The sequence below is a fragment of the Lupinus angustifolius genome, chromosome LG06 (genome assembly GCF_001865875.1).
Source record: "Lupinus angustifolius cultivar Tanjil chromosome LG06, LupAngTanjil_v1.0, whole genome shotgun sequence".
Taxonomy (NCBI): domain Eukaryota; kingdom Viridiplantae; phylum Streptophyta; class Magnoliopsida; order Fabales; family Fabaceae; genus Lupinus; species Lupinus angustifolius.
In genome coordinates, this window is record NC_032014.1 from 14,389,408 (window position 1) to 14,410,370 (window position 20,963).

The 20,963-nt window shown below is 31.4% G+C and overlaps 2 protein-coding genes across 3 annotated transcripts; both read right to left on the bottom strand.

The window, feature by feature from the left end:
- On the bottom strand, positions 900–4,818 carry LOC109350011 (ATP-dependent Clp protease proteolytic subunit-related protein 2, chloroplastic-like). Of its 2 annotated transcripts, XM_019591109.1 has the most exons (10): positions 4,658–4,818; positions 4,493–4,536; positions 4,339–4,411; positions 3,202–3,322; positions 2,886–3,023; positions 2,669–2,785; positions 2,047–2,115; positions 1,848–1,943; positions 1,177–1,321; positions 900–1,092 (listed from the first exon to the last, which is right to left on the bottom strand). In XM_019591109.1, exons 1-9 carry the CDS (start codon positions 4,714–4,716, stop codon positions 1,184–1,186), a joined length of 855 nt encoding a protein of 284 aa, XP_019446654.1. In that variant the 5' UTR covers positions 4,717–4,818; the 3' UTR covers positions 900–1,092; positions 1,177–1,183. The 2 variants fall into 2 exon arrangements, with proteins under 2 accessions (XP_019446654.1, XP_019446653.1); XM_019591108.1 differs by having other exon boundaries at positions 900–1,321.
- Positions 7,591–12,853, bottom strand: LOC109350012 (protein cornichon homolog 4-like). Its single transcript, XM_019591111.1, has 4 exons — positions 12,585–12,853; positions 11,185–11,366; positions 7,985–8,107; positions 7,591–7,894 (listed from the first exon to the last, which is right to left on the bottom strand). The coding sequence occupies exons 1-4, from the start codon at positions 12,654–12,656 to the stop codon at positions 7,858–7,860; spliced, it is 414 nt and encodes a 137-aa protein (XP_019446656.1). The 5' UTR covers positions 12,657–12,853; the 3' UTR covers positions 7,591–7,857.

The following is a 20,963-nucleotide window of genomic DNA, read 5'->3' on the forward strand; positions in this document are numbered from 1 at the left end:
TACAAATAAACACTTAGATTCTCTAAATATTAAATGCAACCGACTCTTAGAGCAACTACAATGATAAACAACATTTCCATTCTTATTTGGGTCTCATACATTATTTTATAATTTATTATAACTCCCCATAAAATAAAAATATTTACTTTTTCTTCACAATGACAATCATCATTCTTATTTTTATTTGAATCTCACAACCTAGCTCATTCTTAACCAAATATTTAACTTTTTCGTTCTCTCATTATTCTTATTTCTCTCTCCTCATTTTTGTTTTAGAACAAAATTCATAAAATAAAAATATCACAATAAAGAACAAAATAAAAAGCTTCTTATTCTATAAAGAACAACGTTAAGAACAATTAGTATGGTTTCTCTCCTATTCTCTTAACATTGCCCTGTCATATAAAAGTAAGATATGGACAACAAAGCATACAAAATAAATTTAACAATCTCAATTGTTTGGTTCTAGGATTTGTGGTCAAGTCAAGGTAGTTCCATCAACATGAACAGGGATGCCAGCAACAAAATCTTAATTCCATCACACTTATACAATATTTTTTAATATCTCTCCTTCATTTACCACGAGACAAGAATACATAAAATAAACCCATTTCCAAAATATCATATTCAGTAATATTCGAAGTAATAATTATGGTCCTATTGTAATGTATAAGCCTCAGCTGAGAAGTCCGAATTTAGTAGCCTTGTGACTTAAAATGATTCTTTCATATGGAACTTCGAAATGCAGGATAAAAAAACGAAACAGCCAAAAGCACTGAAGCAGAAACAGCATTGGAAAAAGACAAACATAAAAATAAGTATGTCTTGTTCTACTAATTGAAGCAACCACTGTGTTACAAGCCTAAAGCCAAAACCTCAAGCCTTTCTGCCACTTGCTCAAATCTCATTAAAGGGTAGGTAATATTGCAAGGGAAAATAAAGCCAAGGGTTGTTATAGAGATCCTCAACAACTTCAGTTACCGTAGGTTGACACTTTCAATAAGAATTAAAATTTACCCATTTCTAATTTTTCAACAAACATCAATATCTAGCCAGCAAGTTCTAACTATCCAACATTCCAACTATTATACAATTGCCAAAATTATGAAGGAAATAAAGCATGGCAAGCATGGCAAACATGTGATTCTACTGTTCAGCAATATGGGTGGCAAATCATGAGTTCTTAACCAAGACCTGTCCCTGCATCCTTGCGAGGTGCATCAGCCTTAATCCGGGGTGGCCTGACAATTCTATCGATTAGCCCATATTCGAGAGCCTCCTGTGCATTGAAGCGTTTCATCCTGCTCAGATCTTGGGTAATCTGAAGAGATGCATTGAAAATTAGTTTTGAACCTAATAAAGCTCCTAGGTGCTTGCTACGTTCTCTGCTTCCATTTTTCAGTATATATATTTTAATTATTTCGTCATGGCTACAAAAAATGTGATGTTTTCATTGGGTTCCCTGTTTTTGAAATTCTTTGGAAATTGTTTGTACTATTTTCTTCACAGGACAAAATTAAAAAAGGAATCGGAATGAAAACAAGTAGGCATTTTGTAAATAATAAGAAATTCAAGTAAAATGAAAATAAGAAGAAAAAAATCAAGCACCTCTTTTCATATTCTTAGTTTTTTATACTAAGAAGCTCAAAAACTTAATTGAGGTTGAAAAAGCACAAACTGGTTGAAGCGTCAAGGTTCAACTAGACTACATCCCCCAAAGAAAAGCTTATGACTTTTCTAGTACCCATTATTTTTTTCCTGTCTTGCTTTGAGTAATTTCGTCAAGTAAATAAATAGTCATGGGATACAACAGAAGCTACACAAATGTATTTCTTGAGTGAACTCACCTTCTCAACAGGCTGACCTGTTTTGTTAGCCAACTCCTTGAAGAGGTAATCTCTGATTCTAAGTAGTTCATTTGCTTCATTTTGAATGTCATCAGCCTGACAATTTTCATGATGTTAGTAGCATCAAAAGTAAAACCAATCCCATTCATACATGTGAAAACTGATAATGAACCTAATCCCAGACGAAAAATAGATATACCTGACCACGAGCAGCTCCTGCTGGAGATTGCAGAGCAATTCTTGAAAGAGGCATTGCAAAGCGATTTCCCTTAATACAGTAGAATAACACAAAACGTTAATGACATATGACACACATCATATGAAACCACCTAGACATGAACATGATGACACAAAAAATTGGAGCATAAAGAGCTTAGGAGTATAAATAGGAAAGAATTTAAGACATAAACTAACAAAGTAACTCTGTGTTACTGACTTACTGTTCCTTCTCTCTCAATTTTCTTATCATTTTGTTATTACCATTTAAAACTTCATACATTTCCAACTTTTTAGTTATAACATACAGTAACATAACTGAAGATACAGATAATATGTTGATCCATAAAACATAACAATAAATATAAAAGACATGTGTCAGGTACACTTGTGGCCATAAATGATATTAATGGTGATGAACCAGTAATACAAATACATGATGCAGATATAACTCTCTTGTAGACAAGTCCGAAGTCCATACAACACAAGTCATGTTTAATTATATTGTGATTCAAAGTCTCTCAGCATAGAAGTATAAAACCCCTCAATATGACAAACTTAAATTTAGACTGGTTGTATTAATGGACAGCGTGATAATATAGTACCTTTTCTCCAGCTGCAAGAAGAAATGCGGCAAGATTATAGGCATAGCCAACACAATGGGTGGCTACTGGACTTTGTAAGCTCTGCATGGTGTCATAGATAGCCATGCTTGGTGTAAGCTGCAAAAGTTGCAAAGACATGATTAATTAACAAGATGAAGCAGGAAAGAGCAGCATTTGATTGATAAATCATCTAACACTATAGTCACGAGAGACTTACATCCCCACCAGGGCCATTGATGTACATATAGAGCTTCTTGGCATTATCTATGCTGTCAAGATACAGCATGGTTGCCAATATTTGGTTACTAAACTCTTCATCTATGTTTTGCCCAATGAAGATAACACGTTCTCGATACTGCATCCAATAACTTGATGGTTTTTTAAGAGTTTTAAAAAAGATATGAAAATATAAAGGAAGTTAGATATTTGCATGTTAATAATGATTGTCTATACCTCTGACGCAAAGGACACTGATATCTTCTATATGCATATATTGTAAAATTAATGATACACATTAAGGCTTAATGACTTACAAGAGCATTCCATAAATCAACCCATTGCCAAGTTCCTTCACCAGGTGTCCTATAGGGAACTCTAGGGGTACCTATAGGCATCATATGAATTTGTGCCCTGGCTGGTTTCTGGTTAGGATACCTGAAAACGTCAAAAAATTATACTGCTTGCATCAATCTCATGAGTCATGACATATATTTGTTTCAATCTCTTAATTCAATGATATACATAACATATATGACAAACTCTTCTACAAAGTGTGACATTGTGTGTCCTCAAATGGCATAAACCATGTTTTATTCCTTTCGCCAGGCTCAGATTATAAGTATAGAATGCACTTCACAATTCACATTTTAATAAAAAACTAATTATGATAGATAATATCTCATGTTATCCCTACTATGAACTCAATTGCAGTTTAAAACTACTCACTATACAAAAATAGTGATAACCATAATAAATAATAAAGATGTGCTTGGGCTTGCTTCTTGCACCAAGGAAAACTGCATTGGAATAAAAGCACTGTATTGCAGATATCATGAATCAGAGAGGTTGTAAATGTGCCAGGTATGAAGTTTCAAAATAAAGCAACGAACCACAACCATCAAGTATAAAACGACAATAAAAATTATTAACTCCCATTCCAAAATGAGTTGCAGAGAGGGGAAAAGAATTAGAGTGACGAAAAAGTCTTCCTTTCAGGAAAGGTTTGGGTTGCATAAGTACAATTCTAGTCACACAATCGATTACTTGCACATATAATTCTTGCTGAGAGTGGCAATTCAAATGTATAACAACATTGTTCATGTTACAGTTTATTCTGCAAGGTTTAGCCACAACAAAGATGGCACCAATTCTATATAAACCATACTCCAAGCTGAAAACTATGTCATTTATGTTTTAACTTGCAAAAAACAAAACAACAATAGGAATTTATTTGAATGTACTGTCAATATAACAACATCATTCAAATCATATAGTGCTACAACATTAAAAATAAATGGCCGCAAACTCATACTAACTCCCAACCAAGTAGGGATTGGTTAATTGTGTAAAAACATTACACCAACATGCATCAAATTTAAATAATAACAATAATAAATAAATAAATCAATCAAAACTTGGCATAACCAAACAGAATTGTAAGCAAGAATTACCGGAGCTGAAGACTCTTGTAAACTTTTCCATAAAATGCAGCAGTGACATTAGGTTTAGACGAACTAAAAAGACCTGCAATTGAAAAAGTGAAAATTGTGAGGAACCAACCAATCACAACAAGATTATGATAACGCGAGGGATTTAAAGACACACTTCCAGATTGAAGCTTCAATCCTGAGTAGAGTTTCGTGCCACAACTATAATCACAAAACAGAAAAAAAAATAGAGATTAAAAAAAGTTAGAATTAATTAGTTCAAGGTTTCTACGAACTGTAATCAACGAAAAAAAATACGATAGAGAAATTGAATTTGTTAAACCTAGGAGAAGGAGGACAGGAACGAGAAGCGGAAACGGTCGTAAAAGGTGCGACCGCCATTTTTGGAGGTAAAGAATATAGAAGATAAGGGAAAAGCACTTGTCTTTGCTTGCTTGAAAACCTGAATATGAGGGAGATTGAAATATTGATAAAGATGAATTGAGATGGAGACGATGTGGTTTTGATTATACTCTCTATATAGTGTATAATCTCTAATCTAGTCCCATCTGATTTTTTTTTTTAATTTAATAAAATTCTGTAATTCAATAAAGAATTTCAAGTTTGATTAATTTTTATTTATTTTTTTATAGGAAAGGTTTTTGATGACATGAGAGAAGAAAAATTGTAAGCTTCTACCATGTAGTTATTAAAAGTTGGATTTAATATGTATATACTCAATATTTTTTACACTATAAGTAAATGATTCATAATTCATGTGTTAATTATTATTAACTATTAAAAAAAGTAATACAAATCAATAGTGAATAATGTATTAACCGTCTAAAAAAATTTATACCAACGGTGCATCGATTTTAAAAAAGTTTTGAACTTTTCGTACTATTTAATAATAGCATTAGATATGATATTTTAGCAAATTGTTTTAAAAGAATAACTTTGTTAAAATTGGACAAATATCCTCTCAATTAAAGAGATAATTTCTTATTTTTGTTTTATTTTTAAAGATAAAAGTATTATCTCACTATAAATAAAATAATAAGTAAGTCATAAGAAATAGTTCGTATTAATGACTTACAATAGGCATAAAGCATAGCTAGACTTTGGTTGGGGTGATTTTGAGTGGAAAGAAGATGAGCGAGAGAATAAGAAGAGAGTTTTCATTTCTCTCTTGTTTGGTTGAAGAGAAGAAGAGGGAAGAGAGAAGAAATTATGGTGGGTCCCACCATAATTTTCTTCTCCTCACGTGAGAAGAGAAAGTGATAAACGAGAGTTTGAATTTAGTAAATGACAATTTTGTCCTCGTTTTCAAAAAATTATAATAACACATAAAATTGAAAAAACACTTAAATTTGTATATGTTTCTAAGTATTTAATGTATAGCTATTCTTTTAATTAAATTTCAAAATAATTTTAAAAAAGTGTATTTATTAATTTTAGTAATAAAATTATTTTTAAATTATAATTTAGTGTTAAAGTTAATATGGCAAGGATATCATAGTCTATACAACAAATATTACTTTTCTTTCTCTACTCTTTCTCTTATACCAAACAACTATCAAAATCTACTCTCTTTCTCCTCACTTTATTTTTTCTCTTCCTCTTTCTTTTTATCTTCTCTCCTTCTATTTTCTTCCATCAACCAAATAGAGCATATAATAGTGTTTTTATAGATTTTTCTCATAGTATAAAAAATGTCAAAAGACAATCAAAACTGTGGAAGATGTGCCATAATGTTTTTATCAGTATTGTAAAAATTGGTTCATGTTGTCCGATTCAACCGATCTCAATACTAGTACGATACAATAATCATATCGGTCATGCAATCATACTAGTCGAAACCGGTTATACTGAATAGTTTTCGATTGAACCATACAGTCATACCGGCTGATTTTTATTTAAAAATAATTTTTTAATCAAAAAATTGGGTTTTTATTGATTTTTCAACATTAATGTTAATATATTATATATTTATATCTAACTTCACTCACATGCGGTTTAATTAATGAACATTAGTTGAACCAGCATATCATTATACCAATACTCTAATCAATTTGATAATCGATACGATATTAATAACATTGATTATTATGTTAACAAAATGTGATTTTCCATTTTTCTTGATTTTCTTGGAGCACTCTTTCTTTCATGTTACGAAATTTATATAAGTAGTTAACTAAATATCCTACACACTAATACTTTTTATATCCTACACACTAATACTTTTTTGAATATAATTCTATGCTTGTTCAGCATGTTTTTGGTTGAGTTTTCGAGTATTTTAAATTTATAGTCAACAATATGTTTGCCATAATGTCTTAATGAGCCCTTGATTTTAAAAGTAGCTTCTAATTTAATCATTGATTTCAATCAAATAGTTGAGAATTATTCATCTCACTCTCATATAAGTTGGTCATTCTCATAAGATACATCCCCAAAACGTGTGTGGGGAAAGGAGTCTTCTGATTTAGACATTCATGGAGTCTAATTTACAAACAAGCAACCTACAGCTGTTGTCTCATGTAATACGTAAATTTGTCTCAGTGCAGAGAGATCAGGCACAAGTTTGTAACTTCCAAACCAACACCATCAACCAATAGTTACTATCATAACTCAACATAGTTTCATTCCTATGTTTCCCAACCAACAAAGCATCAAAAATCTAAACAATAAAATGTAAGTCCAGGAAAAAAACATACTCCACATCTTAGTCATTCATTCTAAGAAAATCTAATAATTTAGATCTACTCACTAATTCAATCCATTGAATTTTCCTACAATTGATGGCTAATATGTAGAATAAGCTTTTCTCACTTACTTTATTCTTAGAGTAAGTAGATCCATTCTCGTAAGTCTATCACTATCAGCTATCAAGCATCAAAATGAATCATACATACCTTTTGAATGAACTAATGCAAGAGAGGTTTCCCTCACTTCCACTACAGCATAAGGAATAGCCTAGCATGAGAATTAGAGAGCCAATGAACCCCCTCCTAAGTTCTAGGGGGAAATAAAATATCAAATGCACCATGAGGCAAAAGAGTTGCTTAAAACTCTAAAAGCATCTCTAGCAATGAAGTGTTTGATAAATACTTGTCACAAAAGTCAAACCCAAAGTCATGATTCAAATTTTGTAGGAATAACATTCCTCATGCGCAATGCTTTTTTGGTACAATGACAAGTAGAGACGATTGAACTTACTACTCAAAAGTCTCATACCTCTCACAACATTGTTTTCCTAGTGCCATCTACGAATATAAAAGAAAGCGAAAATATAAATAAAATAAGCACATAATGTCCAGGCTATGAGGCAATGAAACTGCAGGAAGTGTATTAATATAAATATTGTAAAGCCTATAGTCCAACAATTGAAACAAGCATGCAACTCGCGCCTAAAAGTACACGTTAGTCCACAATGGTGTCCAACATTTGATATAATTAGCTGCTCTCTACCGCGCATGTCGGGTACTTTCACGCAATGGAAATATCCAGGTAGCACCCCACAAAACAAGCAATGAACTCTGATTAGTCATCATGGTCATCCAATGATGTGTAGATCATCCTGTAGCAAAGTATGCACATGTAAGCATAACAAGTTAATAACACCTCTTTTTTTGAATGAGAACAATGCTGTTTTTTCGAGATACCATACCAAAATATCGACAGGAAAAGGAGAAAAACAAGATAAAAGAGTTTGATCAGCCGCTGCTTCTTTTCCTGCGGGAGTAAGTTGAATATCTCTGTAACATCAACCAGATGCTTTCCTTGTCTGTACCTGTTGAAAGGATTAAGAGAGTAGATTATGAAATTAGCATAACCATGCTAAGCACATTCCATATATTAAGATATTGAGCATGATTAAAGAAAATTACAAAAGATACATCTCCTTCGATTCACCAAGTAGCAAAAACCATCAATAGAAAAACTCGCAACAACTGACAACTGACAAACATGAATGACTCTTCTACGGCAGCTTTAAGATGTATATGTATGTAATATCATTAGACTATGTTGTTGCAGGGCAGAGCAGCAATGGGTCACTTTTGACTCTCATCTTCAGTTTGTTGATGATATAGTGTATTTCTTGAAACCTGATGCTAACTTTTTTGTTAACATTTTGTCTATTCTGAATTTACGTGCTTACCTCTAGTCTTAAGGTTAACTTGTCTAAAACGGTCTGACTAGTGCGAGTGTAGATAGTAAATCTTTAGGTGCTTTTGCTTCTTTAGCAAGTTGCTGAATTCTTTAGTGGTTTCTCACCTATCTTTGCATTCTTTTCGGAGGTAATCTGCATACTTTATCCTTTTTGGATCTGGTGGTTTATAATTTTTAAAGCAATTAAATTTCTAAAAGGGTGGAATTTTTCTCTTTTGGTAGTCAGATTATGAGTAAAGTTATGTGTGATTTCATTTGGTCTGGGGAGTTATTCAAGGCATTACCACCTTGTTAGTTGGGAGATTGTTGTAAAGCAAAGAAGGAGGGGGTCTTAGGTGTGACTAATTTAGTTTCCAAGAATAAAGCATTGATAACTAAGTGGCTTTGGTGATTTCCTACAAATACATCCTTTTTATGGCACCAAAGCATTTGTAGCAAGTATGGTTGGCATCTAATGGGTGGAATACCAACTCAGTGAGAGGAGGCACTCATGTCGGTCCTTGGAAATTCATTTCTCAGGGTTTACCTTCTTTTAACCCTCACTCCCCTTTGAAGTTATGGGTGATTCTCATATTAACTTTGAGGAAGATGTTTCGGTTGGCAATACCCTCTAATAGAGTCTTTTTCCAAAACTCTTTCATCTTTCCTCTCTACATAATGCCCCTGTTTATCGGTTCTACTCTCAAGTTAATTTCTCTTAGAACCTCCATTCTATTTAGAAATTTGCATGGTAGGGAGGTTATTGAGCTACAGTTTCTTCGGTCTTAATTGATCCTACTCTTTTTTCCTGATTCTAGAATTTGGGTCCATGATCCCTCGGGAATGTTCACATGCGAATCTTTTTGTCCATTCTTGACACTTACTCACAACTCAAACAGGTCTCTTTTGGAAGTCCAAAGCTCCCTCAAAGGTTGAAGCTTTTGCCTAGTCCATCGTTTTTAACAGGATTAACACCAACAACATGCTCTATAAGTGCAAAACTCTAACCTCTTTTATTCCTAATATGTGCACGATGTGGTTCAGATTCCAAAAGTTGGCCACATCTCTTTTCACTTTTCTCAGTGACAAAAGTGCTTTGGAAAAGTTTGTTTGGGATAGGTGAGTCATGGATCTGCCATTTGGACTTGGGATGCTTTTCTCCTAACTAAATGGTTTTGGCACACATACAGATGCCAAAATTCTGTGGCAGTGCTCTCTGTTTATGCTATCTTTTGGTGGGAAGGAACAACAGAAATTTCTATGACTCCATTTCTTCTCTTGACTTGTTTAGGATAGGGTGAAATTTTTGGCTTTGCTTTAGTGTTCTGCGCATGGGCTTTTAGTGGTGTTTCTTTGGTAGACATACAGAAGAACTTATATGCTTTGTTGCATGGTGTGTTGATAGTTTTTGTTTCTTTTTTATTTTGAGTATGTCTTATTCTTAGCCTATAATCTTCTATCTTCTAATCTAATAATATATCTTTTTTATCAAAAGATAAGTCCCTCAAGTTACGCAGTTGATATCTGAGAACCAACTAACACATCTAAAACTGTAAGACTGCTTCGCAATTATCTTAACATATAGAGCAAAATACTTATTGCTATTAACTTTTATCTCATGCATCAGTATCTCACTCCTTTTTCTATGTTTGAGTTTGGTTCTGTTTAAAATTCAAATTGCACCATACAAGCATTCAATAATCCTCAAATTTTCGAAACCAAACTGAGGCAATTTGAACTTATTAAACAGAATAAATGAATTACTGATCCTAGTTTGATTCGGTTTTTTGATTACCTACCAATGGTGAATCAATTATATGATAAATGTTATGACCTTTTTCAAGATATCAATTAAAGGAGTAAATAACATAACTTAAGTAGTCATATAACTAAGATGAGACTTAGGGGGTAAATAAAAGCAGTTAGCCTTTGGGGCTAAATCATACAACTGATAAAAGAAAAACACTGCCAAAAATCTTTATTATGCTCACAAATCAAAACATAAAGAGCGCCCAGTGCACTCGGCTCCCACCTAGTTGTACACAACCTTACCCTCACAAGCATAAAGGTTGATTCTAGGATTTGAATTTGTGACCTCTTGGTCACTTAATATCAACCTTATCATTGGACTGAGACTCACCCAAAACTCACAAATCAAAACAACTCAAACCAAATCATACAGAAATACAGTGAATAAATGAATATGACTACCATCTAGTACAACAATTGGGTTAATCAGTCCGATCATCTTCACTTACCAATCCTACACTCAAATTAAAATGCAGAAGAATGAAAAGACCCCAAATTCAAATTTAAACTCCCTCCCTGACTTAAACTACTACGCACACATGGATATATTTCCCCCTCAATGAGGTTATAAAAGAAACCTAAGTCATTTACAAAATTACTAATAGCAAATTTGTAGCCTGCTAAGTACCTCCATGAATGCATAAACCAAAACGTATATTATAACTACATCAAATTGGCTTGTTTCATGAGCCATCAACAAGTTACTTTTTCTAGGTAGTCCCACTACCATAATGCTGAAGGATACAAAGATTTCAAATTCAAATTGCCATCCCAGACCCACTATCAAATTATAGTATGCATACATGGATTATTTCCACTTAAATAGATCTTCACAATATCTTCAGTAACAGTATCAATCAGGAACAATAAATTTGCATAGCTTATTTTTATTGTAGATGGAACACTTACAATCTAACATTATAGTAGAGGTAAGGAGCACAGAACAGTGACATAATCCAATGCCCCGTTACAAGGTAGAAGAAGCATAGGACACCTTGTGTAATAAACTCAGGCAAAACCACTTTGTTTATTCGAGATGAGGAGTCATACGGATTTATATAATCAAATTCTAAGTCTGCCAGGCACATTAGCTGCAACAAATGTTGGACAAAGTCAGCGTTTGTCAGATAAATCAAAAGAGAGGGACAAAGAAAGGTTAACAGTGCACCAATAGCAACCAAGTTCATTTGAGAAAATATCGATGAATTAATGACAACATGATTTGCTAGTATTGTGAAGAACACTTAAAACCATCTTAAGAAGGCTCTTGAAGCAGAAACATTGAACTAATACAATATGGACACAGGGACAATAGCTGAAACTCTTATATCTGTAAATATGAGATACAGCAAGGTGAAGACACGAGAACATAAGCATAAGAAAATTAGGTAATCTCCAGCAATTTCTCCCAAATCCTTTTTATATCACCTCTTTCCAAAATTAGAACAAAAATCATATGCAACTTAATCATATTTTCAAGTATGCAACAAAGTTATTTTAATAATATCAACTCTTATATATAAAATGTTTATATGCTTGTTAAGTATATAGAACAAAGAGTGTAATACATGCACCCTGATCAATAAAATACATGTCCATTACACCTTAACGAAAAAACATCTCAGGAAACACTCAAATGGAGCCCCTTCATACAGAAGGTTCTCTTAAACATTTTCTTCTCTTGTGGTCAGTAAATAAAACTTCCTTTTTTTAATCTTCTTTCAAATATGAATTACTTCATTGCTGGAAAAGGGATGGAACATGCTTGGGTATCGCGATTCGGTTTTTAAAAATTAAGATGGAATGCAATGGCATTCGGCAACATCTATTCCATCCTAAACCCCACCTTTTTCCCCTAAATTGGAAGGAATGGAATGATTAACATATTCCATCCACCTCCATTACAATTTTCCAAATAATGGAATGGAAAAGGTTTTAAATCCGGGTCTGCGGCCGCAGCATAAACCGAAATATTAAGGTTTTGTTGGCCTCTGAACCGTAACCACAATTTAAAACCATGTTTTTTCCATTTCATCCTTGAATATCCAGACAATATTATGAAATCTTTGCAACATTCTATCTCATACCATTCCATTCCACCCAATACAAGTTATCCACACAGCAATAAAAAAATTAAAAAAATTAAAAAAATTAAAAAAAACTTTCTGGAATTGGACACATACCCAGTTGAGTACTTGAATCAAAGAAACAATCTTTACATAATGGGGTTTAAATTGCTTTCAATTTGATTTTCAAATAAAATTAAAAGAGGAACTAAAGAAAAATAAGTGAAAAAAACAGGGGTTGACCTGGTAGATGAGGATGACAAGTAAGGCAATAAGGATGAAAAAGGATATGAGCCATGCAAACAGATCAACCATGCTTTTTCTCTCTGATTCTCGATTTCACTGTTTTGATTCAGTTAGTAGCATACGATGCCAAGTGCGCACAATAGCACCTATGCAGCGCTGGTGCGCACTCGGTTTGCTCGGGATTCCGTAGGTATTCGGGGAAGCTAAGAATCGTGTACCAAGTTTAAAGATCATGGGATCATATCAAACAAAAGGAATTGGTAAAAATACTGAGCCTTTTTTATTTATTTTTAAGGGGGGAATACAATGTCACATGTTCTGGAATCTTTAATTTTTACGGAATTTGTCTATTGTCACTTTTTGCATGATAGAATGTCCCAAACAATACTCATATTTTTTAGCCAATCAAATTGTAATTATAAAGATGTTAATTTTTGTTTTTCTAATTTGTATTTTTAATAAAGTGTCACTTTTTAATTAGGTTGAGATATAGAATTGGATAAATGATCTTCATTTATTATTTTTTACTATTGTGTTAAACTCAAAGTAGATAACATATCTAAAACAATATTTAACTAAATATTTAATGGGGTTTGCTAACCTAGGGAATCTCCTTTTTTAGTTAGATACATGTTTGCATTGTGTATTATAAAATTTGGTCAAAAATAGCCTCTTTATTTTAGAGAGATATCAATACTAGTAAGGTTATTTTAGTAACATAACTTTAAAAAATAAAAAATAAAAATCTCAATTCCTTCTCTCTTATCCTCAACCTTGGGTTACTCTCTCATTCTGTAGTAAAAATTTCTAACTCCTCTCCCTCGTTCTCAATCTCATGTTGCTCTCTCATTCTATAAAATCAAAAACCCATTATCCCAATTTTCTTCCTTGTCCCACTAATTCACCATTGTTACCAGAACTCATTTGTTCATCGCGACTATAAAACTATATGCCAACATTTTTTATAATTAGAAGTAATTGAATGGAATAAATCCAAATAACTTGAAAAGTAAGAGATGGATATTGCAACACTGTACGGATGAGGAATGAATTTATGAAAAAAGGGTAAAAAAATTCATCTAAGTATCCAATTGAGGGTAAAACCATTTAAATACCATTGAAATAAATTATTCTCACGCGATAGAGAAGATGAAATCATGTAGTTTTTCGTGGAGTCAATGTTACTATATTAACAGAAGTGGGCAATGGTCATAATCTCTTTTGGCTATATAGTAGGTGATGATTGGTGATTATGGAAGAATGATAAGTTTTTTAAGATGGAGAGTGATATGTATGGAGATAGAGAGCAAACAACACAAAGGGGTGAACATAAAAAGTTGGTGTTACTAAAATAATCTTACTAGTATTCATATCTCTTCAAAATAAAAATGTCATTTTTGACCAAATTTTATGGTACATAATGTTAACATGTACCTAACTAAAAAATGAGCTTCCTTAGGTTAGCAACCCTATATTTAATATTCTACTGTATAGTAGATTTAGTTTTAATGTGCTTGTTACATCCCGGCCAAGTAGTCCCCATCTTGATCAGGCTAGAGCACTCAAAGCTAACCAAAGACCAAAAAACACTGAGAGGTACATCGTTGATCGGATACGATCAACGGGTCAATACTAGGATCACACATTTGTCATCCATTTGTCATATTAACACAGGACTATCACCCCGCCTGCACCAAACATCTATTACATGCCACCTGCAACTCTTACCTAAGCCTCTGCTCTGCAGCAAAAACATGTTTATATTATAGCTATTAAGCCTATTGTTGGCTAAAAGTCAACTATGTACATAGTACGATCTTGTCAGACCGCCCGACATGGATAAAGCAGTGCCCTAATCAATCAGGACATGCAGACAAGCCCAAATGGTCGGCAATGTCAACAACATCTGCTAAAGAATATTCCACCAACCTTCACTATAAATAGGGGATCTACCCCATAAGGAAGTAACATTATTCCCTCATATCTTGAACTCTTAGTTTTGTCATTCTATTTTATCTAACATCTCTCCTCATCCACATATTAACTTGATTGTTGGAGTGCCTTTTCAGGTACCTCTGTCAGTGTATCAAAGCTCGGATTAGACACTCCAAGAAGACCTCTTGCTCGGCTACTACCCGGCTCAGTCACTTGATTACACACTAAAGAACATTACTCTTATTAGTTTTAGTTTTTTTACATTCACTTGTTTGTTTTGAAGTGAAGAAAACTTTTTTTTATGGGATAATAAGCATATATAATTGTTTAATCATGTTTACTTGTTTAGTCCATTAACTTGGAAGTCCTCCTTTGGTATATGGAATATTTTTATACTCACAATCTTACATCTCATTTAGGAATATGATATACTCAGTTTTGGTGAAAAATTTAGAAAAAAAATAATATTTAGGAAAATGACACATTCAAGAATATGGATTTTTGCATAAAGTAGAAGTGTTTGATTTCATCCTCTTTTAAGATGGAAAGTGTTTGATTTCATCCTCTTTTAAGATGGAAAGTGTTAGGTTTCCTTGAGAATATTTCATATTTTTTTTATATGAGAAAATAACTTGAATGTATTCATTTTCAAATAATGAAGAACACTTTTTGAAACTCAATTACATTCATGTTTCAAAAGAAACAAATAAGATGGTAAAAAAGGAAAACAAAATAATCGCATTCACATCATCATGTCATAAGAAACAAACAAGATGATAAAAAAGGAGAACAAAATTTACTATATAACTTACACCTTCCAAAATGGGTTGATCAACCAAATCCCAAAAATTTATTGAGCATGACAACCTTACTAGGTATCTTTTATTTAATTTAGACTTTTTAACTTGAATGTCGTCGTTTTTCAAAATGAAGGATATTTTTGGGAAACCAATCACATGAATGTTTCATAAAACAGATAATGCAATAAAAAGGAAAACAAAATTTACCCTCTAATCATACACCTTTAGAAATGAGTCGATTCATCAAAGCCCAAAAATTTATTGAGCTCAGATTTATCATTTTCAATAATTAAATATATTTTTGGAAAGTCAATCATATTTACATGAATATTTCATAAGAAACAAATAAGGCACTAAAAAGGTGAACAAAATTTATCCTCCGATCATACACCTTTGAAAAAGGATTGGTTCTTCAAAGCCCAGAAATTCATGGAACATAAATATTTTATTAAGTATCTTTTTTTTAATTCAGATTTTTTAGCCCACATGTCATCCTTTTTCAAACAATGGATCGTATTTTTAGAAAGTCAATCGCATTCACATGAATGTTTCATAAGAAACAAATAAAGTCTTAAAAAGAAGATAATGGAATTTATTCTCTCATCATACACCTTTCAAAATGGGTCAGTTTGCTAAAGCCCGAAAATTCATTAGGTATAAGTACATTATTAGGTATATTATATGCAATTTTGGTAGATAATAACTTTATTATTTTCAATGGAAGAAGAAAAATTTAATTTGTCTAAGTTGAAAATACAAATTAAATTTCATTTAAAAGACGACACAACAAAAATCTCAAATAAATCTAAATGAAAATTAGTTCTTAAATGTAATTCAAAAGTTCCAATAGTCTCAATTGCAATCATTTTATCATTGCGCACAAAGACGAATATTTCATCATCACTTGGTTATCGATTCCACATACAATTCTGCATAGTGATATACATGTGAGTAGTAGCACCATTATTTAGGAGCACATTTGTTGTCCCACATTTTGTGTCACTCAATGTGCCTTCAGTTGTAATTGGTTGAAAAAAATATATTTAAGTTAAAATTTTAATTATTAAGCATTTTTCTCATCAATCATTGTTGGTGGCACATTGAGCTACACAAATTATGAGACAAAAGATGTGTTTTCCAAAATTCACCCACCAAGTATTATTGGCTACAAAAGCTAAATTAATTTCAGAGCAAAGTGCACTCATAAATTTACCTTAACATGTCATGTAGCATATTTAGGATAACTTTTCTTTATGTGTACTTACTTCTTACAGAAGTAGTGGGTAAATTCATCATCATTTTTAGTTTCTTTTGCTGATAAGGTCCTTTCATGAACCCTTATTATTCTTTTATTATTATTTTGGGAGTTTGTAGTCAAGTTAGTACTTTTAATCGTATCTCTCTATAAACTCTCTTCCTCTTGCATATAATAAAATATAAGCTCATTGAGGGGCCATTTGTCATTTTGAGTATTATAACTCAATTTGAATTGCTCAAAGTGTGCACAAAGTGAGATCAAAACCAAGTGCACGAGCAAGTCTTGAGTGACTTGAGTTTTGATGCAAAATTAGGTATCTATGTTATGTTTTATTTGCCTTTATACTTAGTGGAGATGAGTTTAGCCTAAAGGTTACATGTCTCTGCCTTTTCATTTTTATCAAAGTATTGTTTAATTTCTTCACAGAAGTAGAGCATCGAAACATTTTTGGAATAGAGCGCTTTGTGATTATTAGTCACATTCAGTTAGAGCGTTTTCATTTCTTAGTTTTAATCTAATCCAGAGTTTTCAAAGTATAAATGTATTTCTCCATACGAAGTGGTATATCTAAATCTATACAACTGAAAATAACTTCCACATTTTTCTTCTAGACCTTAAAATTTGTCTTATTCAATATTGAGATACTATTAATATGAGGAGAAATATTTGTAGCACTATCAAAAGATCCTAAATCTATAAAACAAAATATTAATAATATGTTTACATATAAAACAAATAAGTCATGTAGTGTATACAACAAGACATGTTTACATAATAAACTCATCATAACATCAATTTCTAGTCTTTAAACATGGAAATTAAGGTGTAAGTGGTACTCTCAATGCAATAATTAAATATTAACAATTAGTTTTGTCAACCAATAGTTTTTCTCTAGATTGAAATTATTCATATAGAAAAAAATAATTTTGTAATTATTAGATATTTATCATCACAAATATGTTATTTTTTGGCCAAATTGTATCTACATTTATGCTAATAACAATTGCATAAATAATATATTACTAGCATATGTGTAATTTTAATCAAATCAATTTGCACAATATATGTTATTTTGACAACATATTGTAACAACTAACTTAATTAAAATATTACTAGACAAAATGAAACAATATGAATCTATTATAAGAAATACAATTTTAGAATTAAAATTTTCAGATTCAATCACTTTCATGACTAATAAATCTAATACCTCAATATAATTCTAAATTATAATATTATATAAATACTAAACATTATAATTAACATATAGTATATGCATAACAAATAAATCTATTATATCTTTATCCAACAGTATTGGTAAATAAATATTGTTTTGGAAAAATGACCAAAACAAGATAGCCAAATTCTGGAAAACAAGATGTTCGTAATACATATACATCAACAAATTGTAACATTGTGCAGTAAAAAAAACAATGTCCATCAGTCCATGACAGACACAAATCTAAATATCTATTTCAACACATATAAGAAGGATTCATACACAAAAAATACAATCATTCAAATAAGGGGGAGTGGAAAAATTAGATCATAATTGTTCCAATGTTAACATACAAGGTTCTCATTATGTCATATTGGTAAATTGTTTGGTATCCAACCAGTAAGCTCATATTAGTTATCAATTTTAAAATTCCTGCTGATCAAAAAAAAAATTTAAAAATCCTAAATGTTGTTAAAATTAGATCATTTGTTTTATAACTCGTCAAATAAATACCTCATATAATTGTATTAAGGGAGGTGATTCACGTACTCAAATAGTAAGTTTTAAAATCTTACTTCACATTTTAGCAATCAATTCTAGGAAAATTCATTTGTTTGAATTAATGAGCAGATCTAAACTATTTCATTTTCTTAGAATTGATAACTAAGTTGATGAGTTAGTTTTTAAACTTACTCTTGGATATAGAAATTATAAATTTCTAGCAACCCTAACACCTAAATATAGAAAACTTCAATGAACACTAACAACCAAATAACAACTTTTTCAACTAGGGGTGAGCATGATCTTACCTTGCTCGCTCACCTGGTTTTACCCGATCATGGCCAAAGATTGAATATGGTCAGATTTCATGAGGTATAGGTTCAGGTTCAAAGATTAGACATACACAATATTTAGAGTCGATTAAGGGATATGCATGATTTAGCCTGGCTCATCATATGTCACTCATTCGTCATGTTTTGTTTATGTATCTATTCAATTGTGTACAAAGTAATCTCATGTATTTGAATCAAAATATCATTCGTTCTCTAAGAACTTTATCATTTATGTGTGATCTACAATAAATATAAATATATAAATATATAAATATATAAATATATATATATATATATATATATATATCATTTCATATGTCAAATTACATATTCATAATAATATGTAATATTAAAAAGACTTTATCTAAAAGGTCATAAATTATATTTAATAGGTCTGAGACCAAGTTCAGATTCAAATGCTGACTCGACTGATATGTGATCAGGTTAATTTCAAGTATATAACCAAATTCGGAACTAAAAAATAACAATACCAATATTTAGAACTGAGTAAGGATAAGCTTTACCGGAACATACTTCCCCAAAGTTTAAACGTCACTGAGTGTTACTGTGCACTTAACCACCCGTTCAATGCACCTAATGTTGTACAAGATTGGTGTACCAAGTCTTCTTTGATAGCAATCAATGGCAAAATGAATTATTTGTCAACCAGCACATTGTTAGTCCTTTTATTTTCGATCAACCACCACATTTCTAAAAATATAAATGCTTCTTCAATTTCAAACGGGCCAAATGACAACACATTATATTATTTGTAATTAAGTTTAAATCTAAAAATCCGGAGGAGTTAGAAAAAAACCCATTCAGCCTAAGTTAGATTTACATAATGAAAACCAAATATACTACATTGTATAAGTCAACAGGTTTAATTTGTACTTTTGTAGTTTATAGACTCTCTTACATTGCTTTGTTTGGTTGACAAAAGAAATTAAGAAAAGAGAAATAAGGAAGACAGAAAAAGGTGAGAAAGAGAAAGAGAAGAAAATATAGTAGATTTTTGTGATATTTGGTATAAGAGAATAATAAGATAAAATGAATAGAAAAAATATTTTATTCTCTTTCTCTTTTGTTTGGTTGAATAGAAAATGAGAAGAAAGTGATGATGTTGTGGTTCAAATTACAAAAATGTCTCTAGAATAAAGAAAAGAGACTTGAAAATGTTGTTTTATTATTAATTAAAAATAAATGTTATAATTTTAAATTATAAATTTATTATAATTTTAATTAACATTTTCAATTGATATGGTTTCCGACATAGTTTGGGATACAATTTAGGACACCAGACCATTGTCCGAGTAAGTCTTTTTTTCTCTTCTCACTTTCTCCTCATAAGTGGAGAGAACAAATTTTTGTAGAATTCACCCACTTTTTTCTCTCTCCCTTCTTTTTCCACTCTCATTTCCCTTCATCTTTTTTCTAACTCCACCCAACCATTGTCCAATTTCTGTTGAATGTCTTTTTTATTATTATTTAATGGAGAGGGTGACAAATTGTTTAACAAATAACCTTAATTTGTGACATAATCCATAGAAGTTCACATTTTGGAGATATGTTGTACTCTCATTAGAACAAGGTCACATGATATCGATGTCCACACGAAGAAATCATAAAAAAAATAGTTTTAAGTTTGTCTCTGCATGGCAATAATATTTTTTACGAGAATATCTATAACTAACATATTTACAAATTGAATTGAATGTAATAATTTAGAAAAATTAAAATATTAAAATAAAATTACATTTCTTTGATAATTTTATAGCTAACTTTTATACAACTTACCTCCATATGATTTTTTGGATAGAAATCCTACAAATATCTTGTTGTAGAGTTATTAATACTATATTGGTCAATATAGTGATATATGATATAATGGTTGAACATGTGATTCACTAATTAAACCACAAATTAGTAAAGTTAGATATAGATATGTTGCAAAATTTTACTATATTAACATTAATGTTGCAAATTTAATAAAGAAGACAATAAATATTTTATTTATATTATCTACTTAAACAAAATTTACAGGTTGGTGGTATATCATGTAACGCCCCGAAAAATACTTCTAAAAAACATTGTGGAAAAATGGGTAAATTTTTTTTTGAATTGGTGATGTAAAATTGTTTCCTTTTCAAAACCTTCCTTTTCCGGGATATCACTTTAAATAACTCGAATGCGGAAAATCAACTTATCGTTATCGAATGATAACTTAACCTGATTCACAATTTCCTGAATAACATAATGCATATAATCGGTTAAGTCAGAATTAGTTCATACAAACTAAGTCAACAAGGCGGAAACTACATCGCCACTAAC

Coding starts and splice junctions, on each gene's coding strand:
- LOC109350011 (XM_019591109.1), bottom strand. CDS start 4,716: ATGGCGGTCGCACCTTTTACGACCGTTTCCGCTTCTCGTTCCTGTCCT. Junction 1,944..2,046: donor CAGGAGCTGCTCGTGGTCAG/GTATATCTATTT, acceptor GAAAATTGTCAG/GCTGATGACATTCAAAATGA. Junction 1,322..1,847: donor CAGGTCAGCCTGTTGAGAAG/GTGAGTTCACTC, acceptor GCATCTCTTCAG/ATTACCCAAGATCTGAGCAG.
- LOC109350012 (XM_019591111.1), bottom strand. CDS start 12,656: ATGGTTGATCTGTTTGCATGGCTCATATCCTTTTTCATCCTTATTGCC. Junction 8,108..11,184: donor CTCTACTATAATGTTAGATT/GTAAGTGTTCCA, acceptor TCCTTTCAACAG/GTACAGACAAGGAAAGCATC. Junction 7,895..7,984: donor CTTTTCCTGTCGATATTTTG/GTATGGTATCTC, acceptor ACTTTGCTACAG/GATGATCTACACATCATTGG.